Below are 18,250 nucleotides of genomic sequence, written 5' to 3' on the forward strand. Positions count from 1 at the left end.
CTCTCGTGTTTCTGTGACTTCTTATGTCTCTTCTAACTAGGGTCTCATTCACACATTCTAACCATTCTTTCCGCGGTCTATCTCTGGGCACGCTGCCATTTAGTCGTTCATTTGGCATTCTCTCAACATGTCTGAACCATCTTAACGTCTACTAGCGTGTCTTCTGCACCACATTCTTTTAGAATTGTCTCGTTACTTACTTTGTCCATCAGGGTTTTCCCGCATATTATGCGCATGAATCTCATGTCAATTGCGTTAATTTTACTCTTATCTTTTTCTTGATAAGTCCATGTCTCGCTACCGTATACTACAGTCGGTAAAAATATAGAATTATGTATTGCACATTTCAGCTTTATTTGATATATTTTTACTTCTGATAAGGGGACCTGCTCTACCAATAACCATCTTACCTTCGTTTATGCGTCTATCTGATTCCTCATCTATCTTCGCGTCCCTAGTAAATAAGCTACCAAGGTATACGAACTTTTTAACTTGTTCAATTCTCTCATCATTCAATAAAATATTGCATAGTGTTTTCTCACTCTTTCCTTCGAACACCATAGTTTTTGTTTTATTTGCGTTAATTTTTAGGCCCATGCTCTTCATACTTGCATCTAGTTTATTCAACATTCTTTGTAAGTCTTCGATAGACTCTGCCATAACAACCTTATCATTTGCGAACGCTAACCCACGTACCCTTATTCTTTGGAGATCCACACCCTCTTCGTCGAAGAGAGCCATTCTTAAATACTTGTCCATAAATAATATAAATAACCATAAAAACATAACGCATCCTTGTCTAACTCCTTGAATAATATCGAAACAGTCACTCAGTTTCCCATTCACTCTTACACTCGCTTTGCTACCTGTATATATTGTTTTTATAGCTTGTAGGATCCATCCATTGACTCCATACTCTCTCAGGACTTCCCAAAGTTTACTTCTATCTACCTTGTCAAAAGCTTTTTCTAGGTCTACAAATGCACAGAAAACTTTTTTTCCTACTCTCAAACTTTTTTCTGTTATTTGCCTTAAGCTAAATATTTGATCCGTACATGACCTTCCTGGCAAAAACCCACCTTGGACTTCCCAAATCTTTGCTTCTGTTATTTTCATTACCCTACAAATAAGTATTTTTGAATATATTTTACTTACGGTGCTTAGTAAGTTAATCCCTCTGTAATTATTGCACTCGCTTTTATCTCCCTTTCTCTTGTATATTGGTACGATAATCGCTTTTTTTCAATCGTCTGGAACGTCTCCCATCTCGAAACATAAATTTATCAATTCCCACAGTCTATGTGGTATGCAGGCGCCACCGCGTTTAAGCATTTCAGCGTTATTACCGTCTCCCCTGGCAGCCTTACCGTTTTTTAAGTTCTTAATTATATCCCTAACCTCAGTGACACAGACTTTCTCAATTGAGTTTTCCATCGCATCGTGTTCAACATCGCAGTTGTGGTGTCCTATAGCTTCATCTCCGAATTGTCTCCTAAAATAGTCTCTGAAAGCCTCTAGTATTCCATCTGTATCATATACCATTTCCCCCCTACTATATCTCATATTGACAATTTCTGTACTTTTGTTCCCTTTCATTTTTTTTAAGTAGTTTCCTGCTTCCTTCAAAGTCGTTTTGTATTTTTATCTCTTCTTCTGCTATAATTGTATCTTTACTTTCTTTAACTAATCGTTTAAGTATCCTATTTTCGCGTCTATAATCATTTCTACGTCTATTTCTTTCTTCATTGCTAAGATCTGCGATGTTCAAAGTTCTCTTGTACGCTTCTCTTTTTGCTTTTTGGGCAGCCTGAATTTTATCATTCCACGACGTATCATCAGACATTCTTCCTCCAACTGCGGTACCAGACACTTCGATCGTACATCTAACAAGGATATCCCGTAACATTGTCCAGGCGCCCTCTATATCTTTGTTTTTTATACGGTCCTTCCATGTTGCCCTATCTATGCTTTCGATTATCTTATTTTGGAAATCTATTCGCACATCCGGTTTCTGTAGGTTCTCAATTTTGATTCGCGTTTGTTTTGCTTTCTTGGTTCTCTTTTTTCTCCAGCCCCAACCTAAGTTAATTTTTGAGATCAGAAGGTAATGATCAGTATTGCATTCAGGACCCCTCATGACTTTTGTATCTTTGACTAACTCTCTAAGTCTTTCATCCGCAACAACAAAGTCAATTATACTGCGGCTATTTCCTTCAGACCAGGTGTACATGTGGATCATTTTATGTCTAAACCAAGTATTTATAATAAACAGACCCCTTTCTAAGCATAGACCAACTAATTTATCTCCGTTATAGTTTGTTCTTAGATCCCCAAAATTACCTAATACTTTTTCTGTATTCTGATTTTGGATGCCCACCTAACCGTTTATGTCTCCTAGTAGAATTATTCTTTCCCCATGTTCGCAAATGTTTATTGTGTCATTTAAAGTGTCCCAGAAGGCGTCTTTTACTTCTCCAGGATCATTATCAACCGGCGCGTAGCATGCTATGATAAAAAGTCTTCTGATTCCTACTTTCATTCTAGCCCACAGCAGTCTGGGAGACACGAAACCATGGTCTCCGAGATGCTGCTTTGCTCTTTCATTCAAAATGAGACCTACTCCTTGTTTACCATGTGATTCACAGTCTACTCCTGGCCATATTTCAAATCCGCTTTTCAACACGCCGTTTTTTATGTCTTTGGTTTCGCATCCCTTTCTCTTTGTTTCAGTCACACATAAAACGTCTAGTTTCTTCACGTCCATAGTTTCACGCAATTCTTTTACCTTTAGATCATTTACTCCCATAGAATTCCAAACACCTAGTCTTCATTCGTCGCCTGAAACATGACCTTTAGATTTTTCGTAACCACGAAACTGTTACAGAAAACACAAGAGAATTTAAGGGAATAAAGAAATTCTGGAAAAGTTGGAAAATTTAAAACGAGTCAAAGAAAGCCAGGGAATGACAGGAAAGCCCTGACAGACTGAGAGAATTTTCGATGAACTGAAGTTGTTGAAAATTCGTTTTTTTATTATAGAAAATTTGTTGTTTCAGTTCGAAAATTCATCTTTTTTATTTGAACATAAAAGTTTATCTTTTATGGTAAAAAATTTGTTTGCGTGTTCAAAATTTAAATGGCTTCTAAAAAAATCGTCCTATTTACTGGAAAATTCAACTATTTTCTTTAAAATTCGAATTTTTTGGTTGAATTCAACTGTTTGTGGTTTAAAATTTTAATTTCTTATAAACTTACATCACATTTTTCCTTGAGAATTCAACTTTTTTTTTAAATTCAACTAATTACCAGAAGTGAAACTACTTTGTTAAAAATTAAATTTTTTGGTACATGGTTTATCATTTTAGTAGAAAACTCTTTTTTTAAAAGTAAATCATTTTGCCAAAAAATGTTTTTCTCGAAAATTAATATTATTTTTTTTTAATTTATAATAATTGAACTATTCGATGTTTAAATGAAAATTTATATTCTTTGTTCAAAGTTCATCTATTTGGTTGTCAATTTTTGTATTTCTTTGAAATTATATTTTATTTAGTTAAAAATTAATTTTTCATTGAAAAATTACCTATTACACTTCAAATTAAAAATTGTTTCTTTTTTGGATAAAAATGAAACTATTTCGTTGCAAATCCATTTTTTTCAAAATTTATTTTACTGGCTGAAAATTTAACTATTCATGTATTTAACTATTTCATGTATTCATGTATTAAATTATAATATTTTATTTGAAATTTGATTATTCCGTGAAGTGTTCGGCTATTTTGTTTAAAAAATTTGTTTGTTTGTTGGAAATTCAAATATTTTGGTTGAAAATTCATATTTTTTTTATAGAAAATTTGTACTTTTGGAGTTGAAGTTAATCTTTTTGGTAGAAAAAAGTCGTCTTTTTTCTTTAAAAATTCGTCTTTTGCTTCAATTGAAATGTTTTTGGTTTAAAATTAAAATCTTTTCTAGTTGAAATATCAATTTATTACATTCTTCGTTGAGAATTCATGAAACGTTTTTTTATTTTTGTGGCTGATAATTTATTATTTTAGATAAAAAATTTGTTTGTTTGCTCAAAATTTAACTATTCTATTTAAAGTTGAAAATTGATCTATTTTATGTGAATATTTAATTATTTTGTTGAAAATTTTTTTTTGTTTATTGAAAGATCATATATTTGGTTGAAAAATTATATTTTCGGATGAAAATTGATCTTCTGGGTTGAGAATTCAACTATTTGCTTAAAAATAAATTTTTTGGTGACATGTTCAACATTTTAGACAAAAAATAATTTCTTCTACTGAGAATTTAACGATTCCATTTTTGTGTGAATAATTAATCTTGTTTTATATAAATTTAATGCACTTGGTTGAAAATTCATCTGTTTATTAAAATATTTAGCTATTTAGTTGAAATTTTATTTAACATATTTGGTTAAGAATTGATTTTTTTTACTACAAATGTAACTGTTCTATTTTGAGTTAAAAATTCATTTTTTTGGTTGAATAATTTTTTAATCTAATCTAATTTAATTTTTTTAGTTGAAAAATGTATTTATTTTGTTAAAATTTTGTATCTTCTGGTTTTATTGAACTATTGTTGATTAAAAATTAAAATATTTTTTTGTCATTTTGTTGTTTACCCAAAAGAAAACTTAGAGTGGCCAGTGAAAATGAAAAAATAGTTAGGGGAAAGTAAGGGAATTTTAAAATATTAATCTTGTAGCAAATCCTAAAAATGGTATGATACAGTAGTATCTTCTATACCAATTTGGTATTGCGTAGGAATTAAATTTAAGCAGGCTTCTAAGAATATAAAAATTATAGGAATGAAGTTTCAACTTCAATACCTTTTTTGTAAAAAAAATGTTGTAATAAATAAAACTTATTTTTGTATTGAATTTTATCTTTAAAAAATAATCTGATAAAGGAATTGAAACCATAAATGTTGCATCTTTAAAAAAAGGGCATTGTTTAAAGGAAGGCACCATAATTTAATAATGAACCAAATTAATTTTAATCACCTTCAGACCTTTTACATAAGGCAACATATTTTCTGCCGGTACCATAACGTCGTCCATCAAAATCATTCCAGTCATCGAAGCTCTCATTGAGAATTTTCCATTAAGCTTTGGAGTGGACACTAGACCTTCATTTCCTTCTCTTTCAACAATGAACCCTCTAATTTCACCGCAGTCGTCTTTCGCCCAAATAATCATTATGTCTGCTATGGGTGAGTTAGTGATCCTGAAAGCGTGATAAAATTCAAATAAAAAAATGATTCCACAAATTAACTGAGAAACTTAAAATCCTATTTAAAAAAATATTTTGAACGAAAATCTCGCATGCTGTGTTAATATGACTTTAGTGTCTGTTTGCATTTTTTTCTTTTAAATGTTCGAGAATTTTGTAAATCACAATTTCCACGAGAATAATTGCAAATCTAAAAATGTATTTCTATAAGAGAATATTTAAATTTTAATGATTTTTTAGGAACGAAGGCAACAATTCCGTTATTAACTTTCCCATTAAGATTAGAAATTTTCTGCATCATCATTTATTTCGTAAACCAAATTTGTCCTAATAAGTCATTAATAAGTAGTAATTAATTCATGATCAAAAATATTTCTGATTGTTTCTAAATATAATTGCTAAAAGAGAATATCTTAATTGTAATTTTTTTCATTATTGATCAATAATTCTGTTCTCAATATTTTGCTACCCGGCTAAAATTTCTAAACTTTTTCACAAATTCAAAAAGATCAGAAAAGTTTTACAAATTATATTCTGATAGCAAAATGTTTCAGAAATTACAAAATAATTAAAATTTTTTCTTGTATCAATAATGTTTATGAACATTCAGAAATAATTTTTATCAACAAATAGAATTACTTATTTCGAATTACTTATTTCGAATTTTTTATTTACTAAATTGATGATGCAGAAAATTCTTAGGATATTTTAGTTTACGAAATGAATAGATTGTAGGCTAAGATAGAAAAACTGTTTGTACCGGAAACCAAGAAACTATCGGTACCGTCAATTTTAACACAAAATTGAAATTTTTGAAGATTTTTAAACTGTTTAAGAAATATTAAGGTTTTAAGATAATGAAAAATTTGCGTAAGTTCAAGGGAAAATTGAAAGTAATTTTTCTGAAAGCATTAATTCAAAGAGAATATTTAAAAAGGCTTCAAATAGATTCCTTAAATTTTATAAAAGAATCTATAAGATTTTAAAGCAAAAATTTTCAATTTTGCAAGATTACAATTTTTTTAAAGTTTAAAGGAGATTTAGGAATAAAACGTTAAAAGATTTACGAACATGTGTTAAGTATTCTAAAATTGATTTTAAGCGTTAGAAACTCTTGAGTATTTTTAAAACTACTTAAATTATGCCTAAAACTTTGTTAAATTCTGTAAACTAAACAAAATTCTTAAAAATTTTCTAGATACTTTTTCTACAGATCGGAAATCTTCAAAAATCTGTTTGAATTTTCTAGACATTTTATTTATATAACTCTAAGGCAAATAAACAAAGAAAATTACAAAATAAATAATCGCTCGAAATTGTTATTTTGTGTTAACAAATATTTTTTGTTGCAAATTATAATTAACCTAAATTTTTCTTTTAATTGGTAGAAATTTCCTCTCTTTTTCAAAATTGCAAATGTTTGGTTTAAAATACAAATCTTTTTTTGCTGAGGATTCAATTATTTGATTAAAAATTCATCTTTTTGATGAATTCAAATCTTTCCAATTCCAAACCTAAAATATTTTTTAGTTTAATTATGACTTATTACATTTTACATTCAGAATTCATCTTTTTTTGTTCAAAATTCAATTAATTGATTAAAAGTTAAACTACTTTGTTTAAAATTTACTTGTAAGGTTAAAGGTTCATCATTTTACTTTAAAAATTATCTCTTCGGTTGAAAATGTGTGAACATTTTGTTGAAAATTTGTTTCCGTTATATTGGCAGGAAATTAATCTTTTTGGTTGGAACTTTATTTTTGTGGTTGAGGATTTAACTATTTTGTTAATTTTTGTGTGAACTCAACTGTTTTCAATTTAAAATAAAAATATTGTTGGATTAAAATATTAAATATTACATTTTTCGTTGAGAATTCATCTTTTTTGTTTAAAAAGTGACGTATTTCGTCAAAGATTATCTTTTTTGTTGAAATTTTGATTGGACATATTCGAAATTTTTAAAAATCATTTAACATTTTCTCACGAATCTTAGAAAAATTATATTTATGTAACCTTAAAAACTAATGAATAAATAAACCCTTAAAAGTTAAATAGTAATTACAAATTCTAATTTTGTATTAAAAACCATTTTTCGCCAAAAACCGAAAAACAACACTAGTGCATTGTTGTTGAAACCCTAATTAATTTTTTATTACTTGAAGTTCTTTTACTCTTCAAATTTTGAAAATTAGCTGTTTTTTAAATATTCCGACGAGATTAAATTGAAACTTTCAAATTATTTAATGAATTATTTAAAGATCATATACGTTTTATGTTAGTGGTTTTTGCTCGAAATAAGTATTTTTGAAAAATAATTTTAATATAAATCCATAATGTTCCGAAGAAGACCGGAATTGGATATTTAAAAAAATTATACTATTAGATTTCAAAGATTAGAAAATGTTCAAGAATAATATATGATTATCATTTTTAAGGATTTGGTGTTATCAAAGAAAAATCACTCTTTTCTTTTGTTATGTTATAATAAAAATTCAAAGAAGATTCACAATTTCTAACAATTTTTGGTTATTTTATATTAATGTTTTTCTTTCAATTTTTTTATCCTTATTATTTTTCAAATCATACGATTTTTCAGATTATTGTTATCCTTCAGATTATCATTCAGTCGTCCAATTGAACATTTTTGGTTATGTTGCCGTTTTTCACTGGAAATCAGTCATTTAAAAAAAAAGCATTTGATTTCAAATATTAACTTGATTTTCCTTTTCTACAAGTTTAGATAATAGATGCTATGATATACAAACATTTTGTATTAATATTGATTTTTTATTTTAATTAAAAATCTTCGTAAACCAAAAGAGAAGAATAGTCGTGCGCAAGCGCGCGGGTTTATTTTTTAGTTATAATTAAATGATCCAAATATACTCTTTTTTAAATCCTTAATACCAACCACGTTTTACTGCCACTTAATTTATAATATTTTGTACTCGCATCAAGTCTGGCTCTCGTTTCCAAGGATCCTGCATCGCTGCCATGATTTGGTTCAGTTAATCCAAAACAACCAATCAAATCACCAGAGACTGTAATTATTAGCAAACAAAAAAATTGAAAAACATTTGGTATAAGAAAATCTATTAATAAACAAATACCTAAATATTAAATTCACGTTTCTGAATGGAAGCGTTCAAAACTTAACAATTATTGTAAATTCAGTTTTAGAATCGTGAAATTCCATGATTTCAGACTAAAATTTCGAAAATAAGACAATTTCCAAAATTTAGAAATTGAGTATTTTCAAATCAGAATTTAGAAAATTGGATCATTTAAAATTCAAAGTAATTGAAATTGTTATATTTTTAATTAAAAGTGTTTAAAATCGAATATTTTAAATTTGAAAACTTAAATTTAAATAATTTTCAATTGAAAGCGAATACAATTTGAAAATTTGAAATTAAAAAATAAATTTAATGCTTTAAAGACAACGCTTCTCATATTCTACAGTTTGTAATTTTCATAACATACAAAATAAATAGATTTAAAATTGAATTATTCTAAAAAACGTTTAAAATCAAAAGTAATTTTAATTTGGAAGAATTGGATTAAAACACTTTTACTATGGAATAACGGAAGTTTAAAATTCAACGAATCCAAACATTGTTTAAAACTGAAAACAAATTTATCATAAAGAATTGTGATATTAAAACTTTTTAATGCTTAAATCCTTTAAAATGTGAATGATTTAGAGTTAAAAATTGTTTAACTTGATAAATTTTGAATTATGCTTTCATAAATTCAACTATTACAATTTATATTGCAAAAATTAAAACTTATGAAAGGGAAAAATGAAGAATTTAGCGTTTAACATGAACATTAATCATTCAGAAATATTATTTATTCTTGAAATTTTCTAGTCAAATATTGTTTAATTTCAAATTATTATTTTTTTAAATCTTCAACTAAAAATGAAACGATTTTAAGATATTCATTTGAAAATTAAAAAATTAGAAAAAGAACACAACGCACGATTGCAAAATGTTACTATTCAATTCGAAATTGTTTTCTATACGTTCAGTTTGATTTTTGAGGCTCAATATTGAGAAATTATCGTCTTGATTTTTCGTTTTTATTTAATTTATACTGGATCAAATAATTTAGATCATTTAAATCTGAAATTATTATACTTAAAGCTGAATTTCTAGGCTTTCAGTATGAAAATGTGAAGTTTCGAGAGATTTAATAGTGAAATTGCCCTGAAGTTTTTAATATTTAAATTTAAACCTTAAAATTGTGAAATTTGAAATTGAAAACCAGAAATTTTCGAATTTAAGATTTTAAAGAAAAAAAACTTTAGTGTCAAGGCCTAAAAAATTTAAATGTTTTAGAATTGCACATTATTGACAGATTAATAGAAAATTGTTCTGACATTTTCAATATTTGAATTTTAAACTATAATATTGCGAAATTGAAAATTAGAAACCAAATAATTTCGAATTAAGGTTTTTCAAGCAAAAAAACTTTAGCCTTTCAAAGAAAGTTTAATACTGGAAAGATTTTTTTTAACTAAAATATGTGATTTCTGTCAACAACAAAAAATATCTGTGAATTTCACTATCTAAAATTAAAGAGTTTTAAATATTTTAGACCAGTAAAATTTAAATTACTCTAAAAATGTTAGAACTTATATGCTTTCTAATTAGAAACGTTTAAAAATAATAAATTCGAAGTTCAAGCATCATAGATTAAACAATTAAAAACTTTGTTTAAAAATTGAAGAATTCTTAAATTAGGATATTGGAACTAAGTCGCTGAAAATAATTATTTTCAAATTGTGCAACATGATTTGGAAAATTAAATCAGGAGCTCCAATGTATATAAAATAAAGGAATGACTATCAGATTAATAATATTAATTTAAGGGTCGGGTCATAAGGAGGCAAGTCCAAAAACTCGAATTTTATAGGAGGCATAAGAAACTGTCTATTTGTCAAAGGTACGAATTTTCACTCAGAAAAAATTGCAAAACTTTTTTATTTTTCAATTAAAAAATAAAATAAATTGCTTTAGCGCTTAAAACCATCACTCCACCTGTAAAAAAAACTCTTCTCAAAGAATGGTGCGTCCCAAAAAGCGCTGAATCTGACACACAAGTGTGAATTGTGAAAAGAACAGGAAAAAATATCAAATATGAATTTTGATCCATTTCCAAATCTAACTCATTTATAATATTTTACAGTGATATGAGTTAAGTCAAAACATTGAGTTTAAGTCAACAAAGCGCATTTTCAAAATTTGTCACTTATACCCTTATGTTCCGGGACCCTTCAATTATTTTTCTCAAAATAATAAAATCTTTGTAATCAGATTGATTTTCAGACGCACTCAGTTTTGGTAGAAATTTTTGTTTCTGCTCTTCACTACCATAAGAATAAATGGCTCCAGCAACTAGTGAAGATTGTACAGAGAAGGCTGATCTATAGCCACTGTCGATTTCTTCAATTTCTTTCGCTAAGAGTCCATAAGCCACGTTAGAAACTCCAGCAGCACCATAGCCTTTCAAAGTGCAACCAATAACTCCCATAGAACCTAATTCCTTCATTATATTTAAATCAAAGAATTCATTTCTATTCGCTGCCACAATCCGAGGTAACAGTTTTTCCTTGCAGTAGGTCCTGAATTGATCTCTGATAATAATTTCATCAGGTGTTAATTGGCTTTCCAAACATAATGGATCATCCCATTTAAAAAGAGCTGCAAGTAATCAAGTAATGAACAATGAGGATGCTGAATGAAATAAGATAAAAAAATATTTTTATTCTTTAGTAGCTCATTAAAAAATTCCAAGAAAAAAGAATTTTTTATTGAATGAGAAACGTGTTTTTCTTTATGAAGTTTGAATATAACGCCTTCTCGCGGCAGTTTTTCGCCAAGCGCATAGATTGGCTACATCTTTTCTGACATCATTTTTCGCGTAAAAATTTAAACTACCTCCAAGCATACTCCCTAGAATCAGATTTCAGTAAAAACATTTCTTAGCTAATAATCTCTCTCCTTTAAAGAATTCGCTGATTTCCAAATCAAATCTTTCTTTATATCTTTAATTCCGCATGATTCGACTTTTATTTTCGGTTTCTCGTTTCTAGGCAATTATAGATTAGTTTAGGCAATCGGGAATCAGCTGGATCAGCTGTCAAGTAGAAAGCCGCTAATAGCCGCGAAACCTGATTGGTCAACATTTTGAAAAGTAACATGGCGGCTAATGTGGTCTGATTGGCGCACAGTAGTATATCTTAATGACGTCACATCTGTTTGAATGTGACCAAATAGACGTAAACTAGAATTTTTTTTAATCATTAGAAATAAAAAAAAATTATTTTCTCCATAACGTCATTAACTGCTTTAAGTTTCTAGTAACTTTATGAATTTACGAATAAAAAATTATGAAAAAATTTAAAAACATTAGAAGATATCGTCAAACGGGGCAATTTTGGACATTCGGGGTCAATTCGCACACCTCTACATTCCCTAAATTGATAGGATAAACTATTCAAAATATTGCTACAAGAATTTGGAATAATTTCAAGCCTTAACTTCACTGTTTAAAATGTTTTGAATTCTACAACACATCTACCAGAATTCTACAATACAAGCGTAGGGTAAAATTGTAACCATGGTATTGGAATGACGAAATTGCAATACATGTATTGTAAGTATTGTAAATCGTGAAGTCATCGTCGAGCATACCAATAGATGTATTAGAGCGCCTGTAAGACGAAAATTGTGCATAAGGAAATTACGGAATTAATGGAATTCAAGGAGTTCACGGACTTCACTGAATTCAAGAAATTCACGAAATTCATAACATTCATGCAATTCGCGGAGTTCATAGAATTAAAGGAAATCGAAAAATTTGTGTCATTCATGAAATCCACGGAATTAATGGAGTTCAAGGTATTTAAGTAATTCAAGGAATTCATGGAATTCCATAAATTCGCGAAATTCATGGAATTCATTGGATTCGCGGAATTCATAGAATTTAATTAATTGAAGGAATTCAATGAATTCATTGAATTGGAGGAATTCATGGATTTAATTTAACTAAAGGAATTCGATAAATTCACTGAAATTAAAGAATTCCCGGAATTCATCAATTTTATGAAATTTACGGAATTCACGAAATCGACGGAACTTTTGGAATTTACGGAATTCATGGTATACGCTTGATTTATGGAACTCACGAAATTCACAGAATACGCTTCATTGACGGAATTCACGAAATATACGAAATTAATGGAATTCAGGGAAATCACGGAATTCATATAACACCCGGAATTCGAGGAATTCATTCAATTCGCGAACCTCACGGAATACAAGAAATTGACGGAATTCGCGGAAATCATAGAAATAAAAGAATTCTCGGAATTCATTAACATTCGGAATTCACAAAATGCGTGTAATTCAATGAATTGAAAGAGTTCATGGAATTAATTGACTTGAAGGAATTCACGGAATTCAATGAATTGACGGAACTTGCAAAATTCATAGAAATAAAAGAATTCCCGAAATTCATGTAAAACCCGAAATTCACGGAATTTATGCAATTCACAGAATTACAGGGATTCAAGGAAGTCACAGAATAAATGGAATAGAAGGAATTCGTGGAACTCCATGAATTCCATACATTTCGTAAATTGCATGAATTCATTAAATTTCATTAACTCATTGAATTTTATCAATTGCTTAAATTTCGCGAATTCCATGAATTCCACTATTTACTTGAACCTCATAAATTAGTTAAATTATGTGAATTTCATGAATTTCGTGAATTCCGTGCATAGCGAGAATTCCTCGAAATCGGTTATTCCATGAATTCTATGAATTCCCTCAATTCTATGAATTCCGTGAACCTTATGAATTCCATGAAATCCGTGAATTCCGGGCGTTATATGAATTCAGTCAATTATGTGAATTCCACGAATTCCTTTAATTTCAAAGTTTTGACTCTTTCAGCATTTTTTTTCCCAGGAACAAGTGTTCTCAGAAATGATTTTCATTTCTGGCTGTATTTTTTCGCTTCAACAAGCGTCGAGATATCCATCTTCTAGACTTCTATTATAAAATTCCAAGCCATGTAAGGTAGCATACCAAAACCAGATTTTGGAAATTACAACATTTTGTGTTGCAGTGTTACCTTACGTTTGGGAAATAAACTTCCAATACATTTAGTGGAAGTTTTCAACAGAAATTTTTAACAGTGTTGTTCTAGATTCTGGCTAAACCAACCAACCTTAAGTAATTTAAAGTACAAATTTAGTAATATTCAATGTTGCCCGACAAGACCGAAATTACCCGGTTTGATAGAACAAATTTAAAGTTCAATTAGAATACTAAAATGCAAAATAAAAGCATTTTAAACACTGTATAACTTCCAAATTTAAGTTATTTGGAATTGAAATAAAGTTTTTATTAATTGGTCAGTTCAAAAAACAATTTTGTGAAAATTATTTTGAACTCAGGGTTTTTTTTATTATAGGAAAAAGCCTAGTTTTTTTTTTAAATTTGTAGTTTAGAAAAATGGATATATTATTATTTTTTCGTAAATTTCAACAGATTTTAAGGAAATTCATAGAATTTCAAAGAAATAAAATTATTTTTAAGAATTTTGAATGCTTTTAAACATTTAAAATGAAATTTAAAATACTTTAAAGATTTAGGGCAGTGCAAGGGATTGCATAAGAGTTGGTTAAGGGGTTAAGTATTAGTTAACAGATTATTATTATTTATTATTAATGATTTTAAAGATTAAAGAAAAATTTATGAATTTCGAAGAATTTTCTAAACTTTATAAGTATTTGGAAAGATTATTTTATCGGATTTAAGAGGTTCTAGGAAACTTTTAATGATTTCAAGGGACTTTATAGAATTTTAAAAGTTTCAAAGTAATTTAGAACATTTTTTGAAATTTCTATTATGTATAAAGTATTTCACAAAAATGCAGGGATTTCGTAAAATTTCAATAATTCTAAGATAATTTTAAATAATTCGGTTACTGTGCCGCTTTAAATAATTTCATTAAATTTCGAAAGAATTTAAAGGACCTCATAGGATTCACAAGATTTTCGACTATCGAAAAAGTTTTTAACGGATTTCAGAATATTTCCAAGATTTACTAATATTTTAAAGGATTTTTATGAAATTTTATTAGGTTTTCGAGGACTTTAGTAATAATTTTTACTTATTAAAATCTAAAAAAATAAAAATCTAAAGCTAAACATGTTCCTATTTGAAGTAATAAAAACTGAGCTGCAAATAATGTTGAGCAATTTTAATCTAGAAATATTAAAAATTGAACAGATACATTTTTGTTAGCAACTGAATACTTCTTGAATCAGAGGTTAAATTATTTGATTCAAATAGTTTAAACCCCTTTAAAAGATTGAAAATTTTATTTTAAAATCTTGAAACATTAACATGCAGTCTTGTATGTTTCAAATAAAAAATTATATTTAAAAATTTTTCAGAAAATTTTAACACCTTTTTAAATGATTCGAATTCTACGTAATTTTTTTAAATCCTGAAAAACAATAAACATTTCTTTAAAATCTTTTATTTTTATTTTTTCCAATTTTGTAAAAAATCTGGAAATTCTGAAATTTTTAACTGATTTCGAATCATCATGTAAAACCAATCATTATTCACTTGTGAATCCTTAATGCACAGTTCAAATTTAAAGATCATTATAATATTTATTTAACTTGATCAACTATAAAAGTTTTTCATCCAAAATTTACGATTTCAAACGCTTCTAATTTTTAATTGTTTATGGGTTTAAGACTGCATTTTAAATCTCTTAAAATTAAAGATGTAAGTTAAAAATTTTTAATCAGAATGGAAAATTTTTAAGTAAAAGATTTTCAATCACGCATTGTAAACTGAATTATATGATTGAAAAAGATGACAACTCAACTAATTATTTAGAAAAACGATTCAAATCAAACTTGGACAGATTTTTCAAATAAAAATTTGGAAACTCCTCGGTCAAAAAATAAATTACACTGTCATTTCTCGGTTTTCCCCTGTGGATCGTGAGAATCTAAACACTTGAAAACTTAGTTTAAAATTATAAACTGTCAAATTGGCAGCTAAACGATGCGAAGGAATGAATTTAAAGATGATTATAAATAAACTTTTGCAATCTTTCAAATATTAATATTTTTTATCATTTTTATCCGTTTTTCAGTCCAAAAGAAATTGGGTTGGGGTAGGGGGTCACTGCTTTCGCCACCATGTAGATTCGCGCCTGAATAGCAGGAATCTGCTTTAACGATAAACTTCTGAATTTAGGCCACCTGGTTTTATTTTATCACACCACTTGCCGCGAAACTAAAACTCTTTCATCAACAACCGATACAGTAGAATCGTTGACACATTTTTGACCAATGTTTTTTTTAATTTCACCCAAGAATAGAAAAATTTAAATAATATACTCACACTTTTCTCTTAAGCACGACGAAACAGAAAATTCTTAACATTTTTATGTATTGAATTAAGAAAAATATAACATTTTAGCCAGTCCTTATTGCTTTGTAAGCACTTCTTTGCAGATCTGTGGAAACTTTTACAATAATTGAGTAAACAAGATAACGCGGAATAATACAAAAATGAAATACTTCAGGAGTAACAATAATTGAATTTATTCTTTTATAATAAAAATGCATTTGATTTAAAAGGATACGTCTAGTTGAAATCGATTTTGAGAGATTGGTAAATTGCGAGAGGAACTTTTGCAAGTGAAATGCCATTTCATCCGGTGTAGAAAATTCACTGTCACTCGGCGCTCTTTCACTTTTGCCGTCTCATCGAAAACTATGGAACTAAAGCGACTTCATTGAAAAATGTATCCCAAGCCGAGAATTCTTATCACGTGACCTTTGCCATCTCTGACGTCCTGATAATATTTTAAACAATGAGTTTCGGAAATTCTCGTTTGTTTGATTTTTTTCACTTTTTGATACTTTATTGAAAATTAATTTTATAAATAATAAGAAAAAATACCGCGCAATCTTTAGACACTACTGAAAATTAAAAAAATAAAATAAAACTTCCGATACTGTAAAATTCCCGAATAATAAAATTTCTGAAATTATAAAATTGGCTAAATATAAAAATCCCCATTAAATAGAAAATTCTCGAGTAATAAACAACCCAAAGTAGAAGATTTCCGAATTTAAATAATAAAAAATATATTTTTTAAAAATAAATTTTATTAATTTATTAACAGCAAAATAATCAAATATTTTCATAAAAATTTTTCTTAAGATTTAAAGTTTTTTTAAATCAATATTTCAATTAAAAATAACAATCAATCAAAAAATATTTTTTTCTGGATAAAAATTTTGGTTTAAAAACGTATATTGTATTATATTTTATTTATATATTTATTTATTATGTATATTTATATTTTAGAAAATGTTATAAGGTTCCGAGAAAATTCTTTTTCGTTCTAGCCGCACGCATGTCTTCAAATTTATTTTTTATGCAGTTTTTTAAATAATTATTTTAATTTTAAATTAAAACAATAATCTTTTTTATTTTAAACATTAAATAAAATTATATTTAATATTAATATTTAATTATTGTATTTTTTCAACAATAAATAATATTTATTAAACAAAAAACAGTTTTTTAATTATTTAAATTCGGGAATTTTCTAGTTCGGATATTTTATGATTCGGCAATTATCTGTCGGAAATTTCATTATTTATGAATTTTCCAATTCAGAATTTTTATATTTCGGCAATTTAATAATTTTAGGAATTTCTTTATTCCGGAATTTCCAAATTCGGGAATTATACAGTGTCGTGAATTTTATGTTACTGGATTTTTTAGTTGTCCCAGAAAATTAAAAAGGGTGAAAAGGATATTTGAAAATTGATCTCTTTTGATATAAATTTAATATTCACAAATTCGTCATTTTCTTGGGAGAATGGTACTTTTTTTATTTAAAATCAAATCATTTTTAGTGGAAATATTGACAATTGAATTTTTGATTTATAGGTAATTTATCATTCTTTGTTGAGAATGTAACTATTTTATTTAAAAATTCGTCTTTTTTTGGAACAAAGTTTATCTTTATGCTTGAAAATTAATGTTCAAGGTTGACAGTTAATCTTAGTTTAAAACTAATTTGCTTTGACTATTAATTTAAATATTTTGTTGAAAATTATTCTTTTTTGGATGAATTTAACTCTTTTCGATTAAAATATAAACTATTAAATTTTTCCTTGAGAACCGTATTTTTAGTTGAAAATACTAGCTAACTAGTTAACTTGTTAATTTGTTAGAATTATTTTTTTTCTGAAGATTTGCCATTTTAGTTGAAAAATTCATCTCTTTGGTGGAAAATGCAAATATTTCGTTTAAATTTCGCATTTTTTGTTAAAAAATTAAACTTCTTGGTAGAAATTATTTTGTAGAAAATTTCTATTATTTGTACCAATTTGAACTTATTTGGTTCAAAATGCGACAGTCTGGTTAAAAATGTATCTTTTTTAGTAAGGAATTCAATTATTTCGTTGAAATGCGTCTTTTTTATGATTTCAACCATTTTTTATTCAAAATTAAAAACTTTTTTAGTTGAAGATTAATTGTTTCATTGAAATTTTGACTTGACGTACCTTATATCTTCAAAAGCTGCTTTAAACTTTGTACAGAATCTTAGGAAAATTAGATTTATAGAACCCTAAACTAAAATTATGAATCTTAAACAAAATAAAAAGATTAATTTTCTGGCAAAAGATGAATTTGAAATAAAATACAATAATTTTGAACAAAATGTTGAATTTAGAAGCAAAAAAGATAAATTATTTACAAAAAAGTTGAATTTTCAAGAAAACAAGTTGTGTTTTTTACAAAACATTTAATTATTCGCCAAAAAGTTAAAGCTTCACAAAATTAAATTAATTTATAAGCATGGTTCAATCTTCTACCAAAAATATCGATTTTCTACCCAGAGTATTAATGTTTCACCAAGAAGAT

At 27.4% G+C, this 18,250-nt stretch overlaps 1 protein-coding gene across 1 annotated transcript in view; it reads right to left on the bottom strand.

Moving 5' to 3' along the window:
* LOC117175082 (glutaryl-CoA dehydrogenase, mitochondrial) overlaps window positions 1-16,067 on the bottom strand; it is a 21,149-nt gene extending 5,082 nt beyond the window's left edge. Inside the window, exons 1-5 of the mRNA XM_033364626.1 lie at window positions 15,948-16,067; window positions 15,704-15,736; window positions 10,595-10,963; window positions 8,167-8,296; window positions 5,027-5,249 (exon numbers count right to left, since the gene is read on the bottom strand). Of these exons, the coding sequence (XP_033220517.1) occupies window positions 5,027-5,249; window positions 8,167-8,296; window positions 10,595-10,963; window positions 15,704-15,736; window positions 15,948-16,014 (822 nt within the window). The 5' untranslated portion in view covers window positions 16,015-16,067. The remainder of the gene's footprint in view (window positions 1-5,026; window positions 5,250-8,166; window positions 8,297-10,594; window positions 10,964-15,703; window positions 15,737-15,947) is intronic.
* Between the last annotated feature and the right edge of the window lie 2,183 nt (window positions 16,068-18,250).

The sequence above is a fragment of the Belonocnema kinseyi genome, chromosome 6 (assembly GCF_010883055.1).
Source record: "Belonocnema kinseyi isolate 2016_QV_RU_SX_M_011 chromosome 6, B_treatae_v1, whole genome shotgun sequence".
Taxonomy (NCBI): Eukaryota; Metazoa; Arthropoda; class Insecta; order Hymenoptera; family Cynipidae; genus Belonocnema; species Belonocnema kinseyi.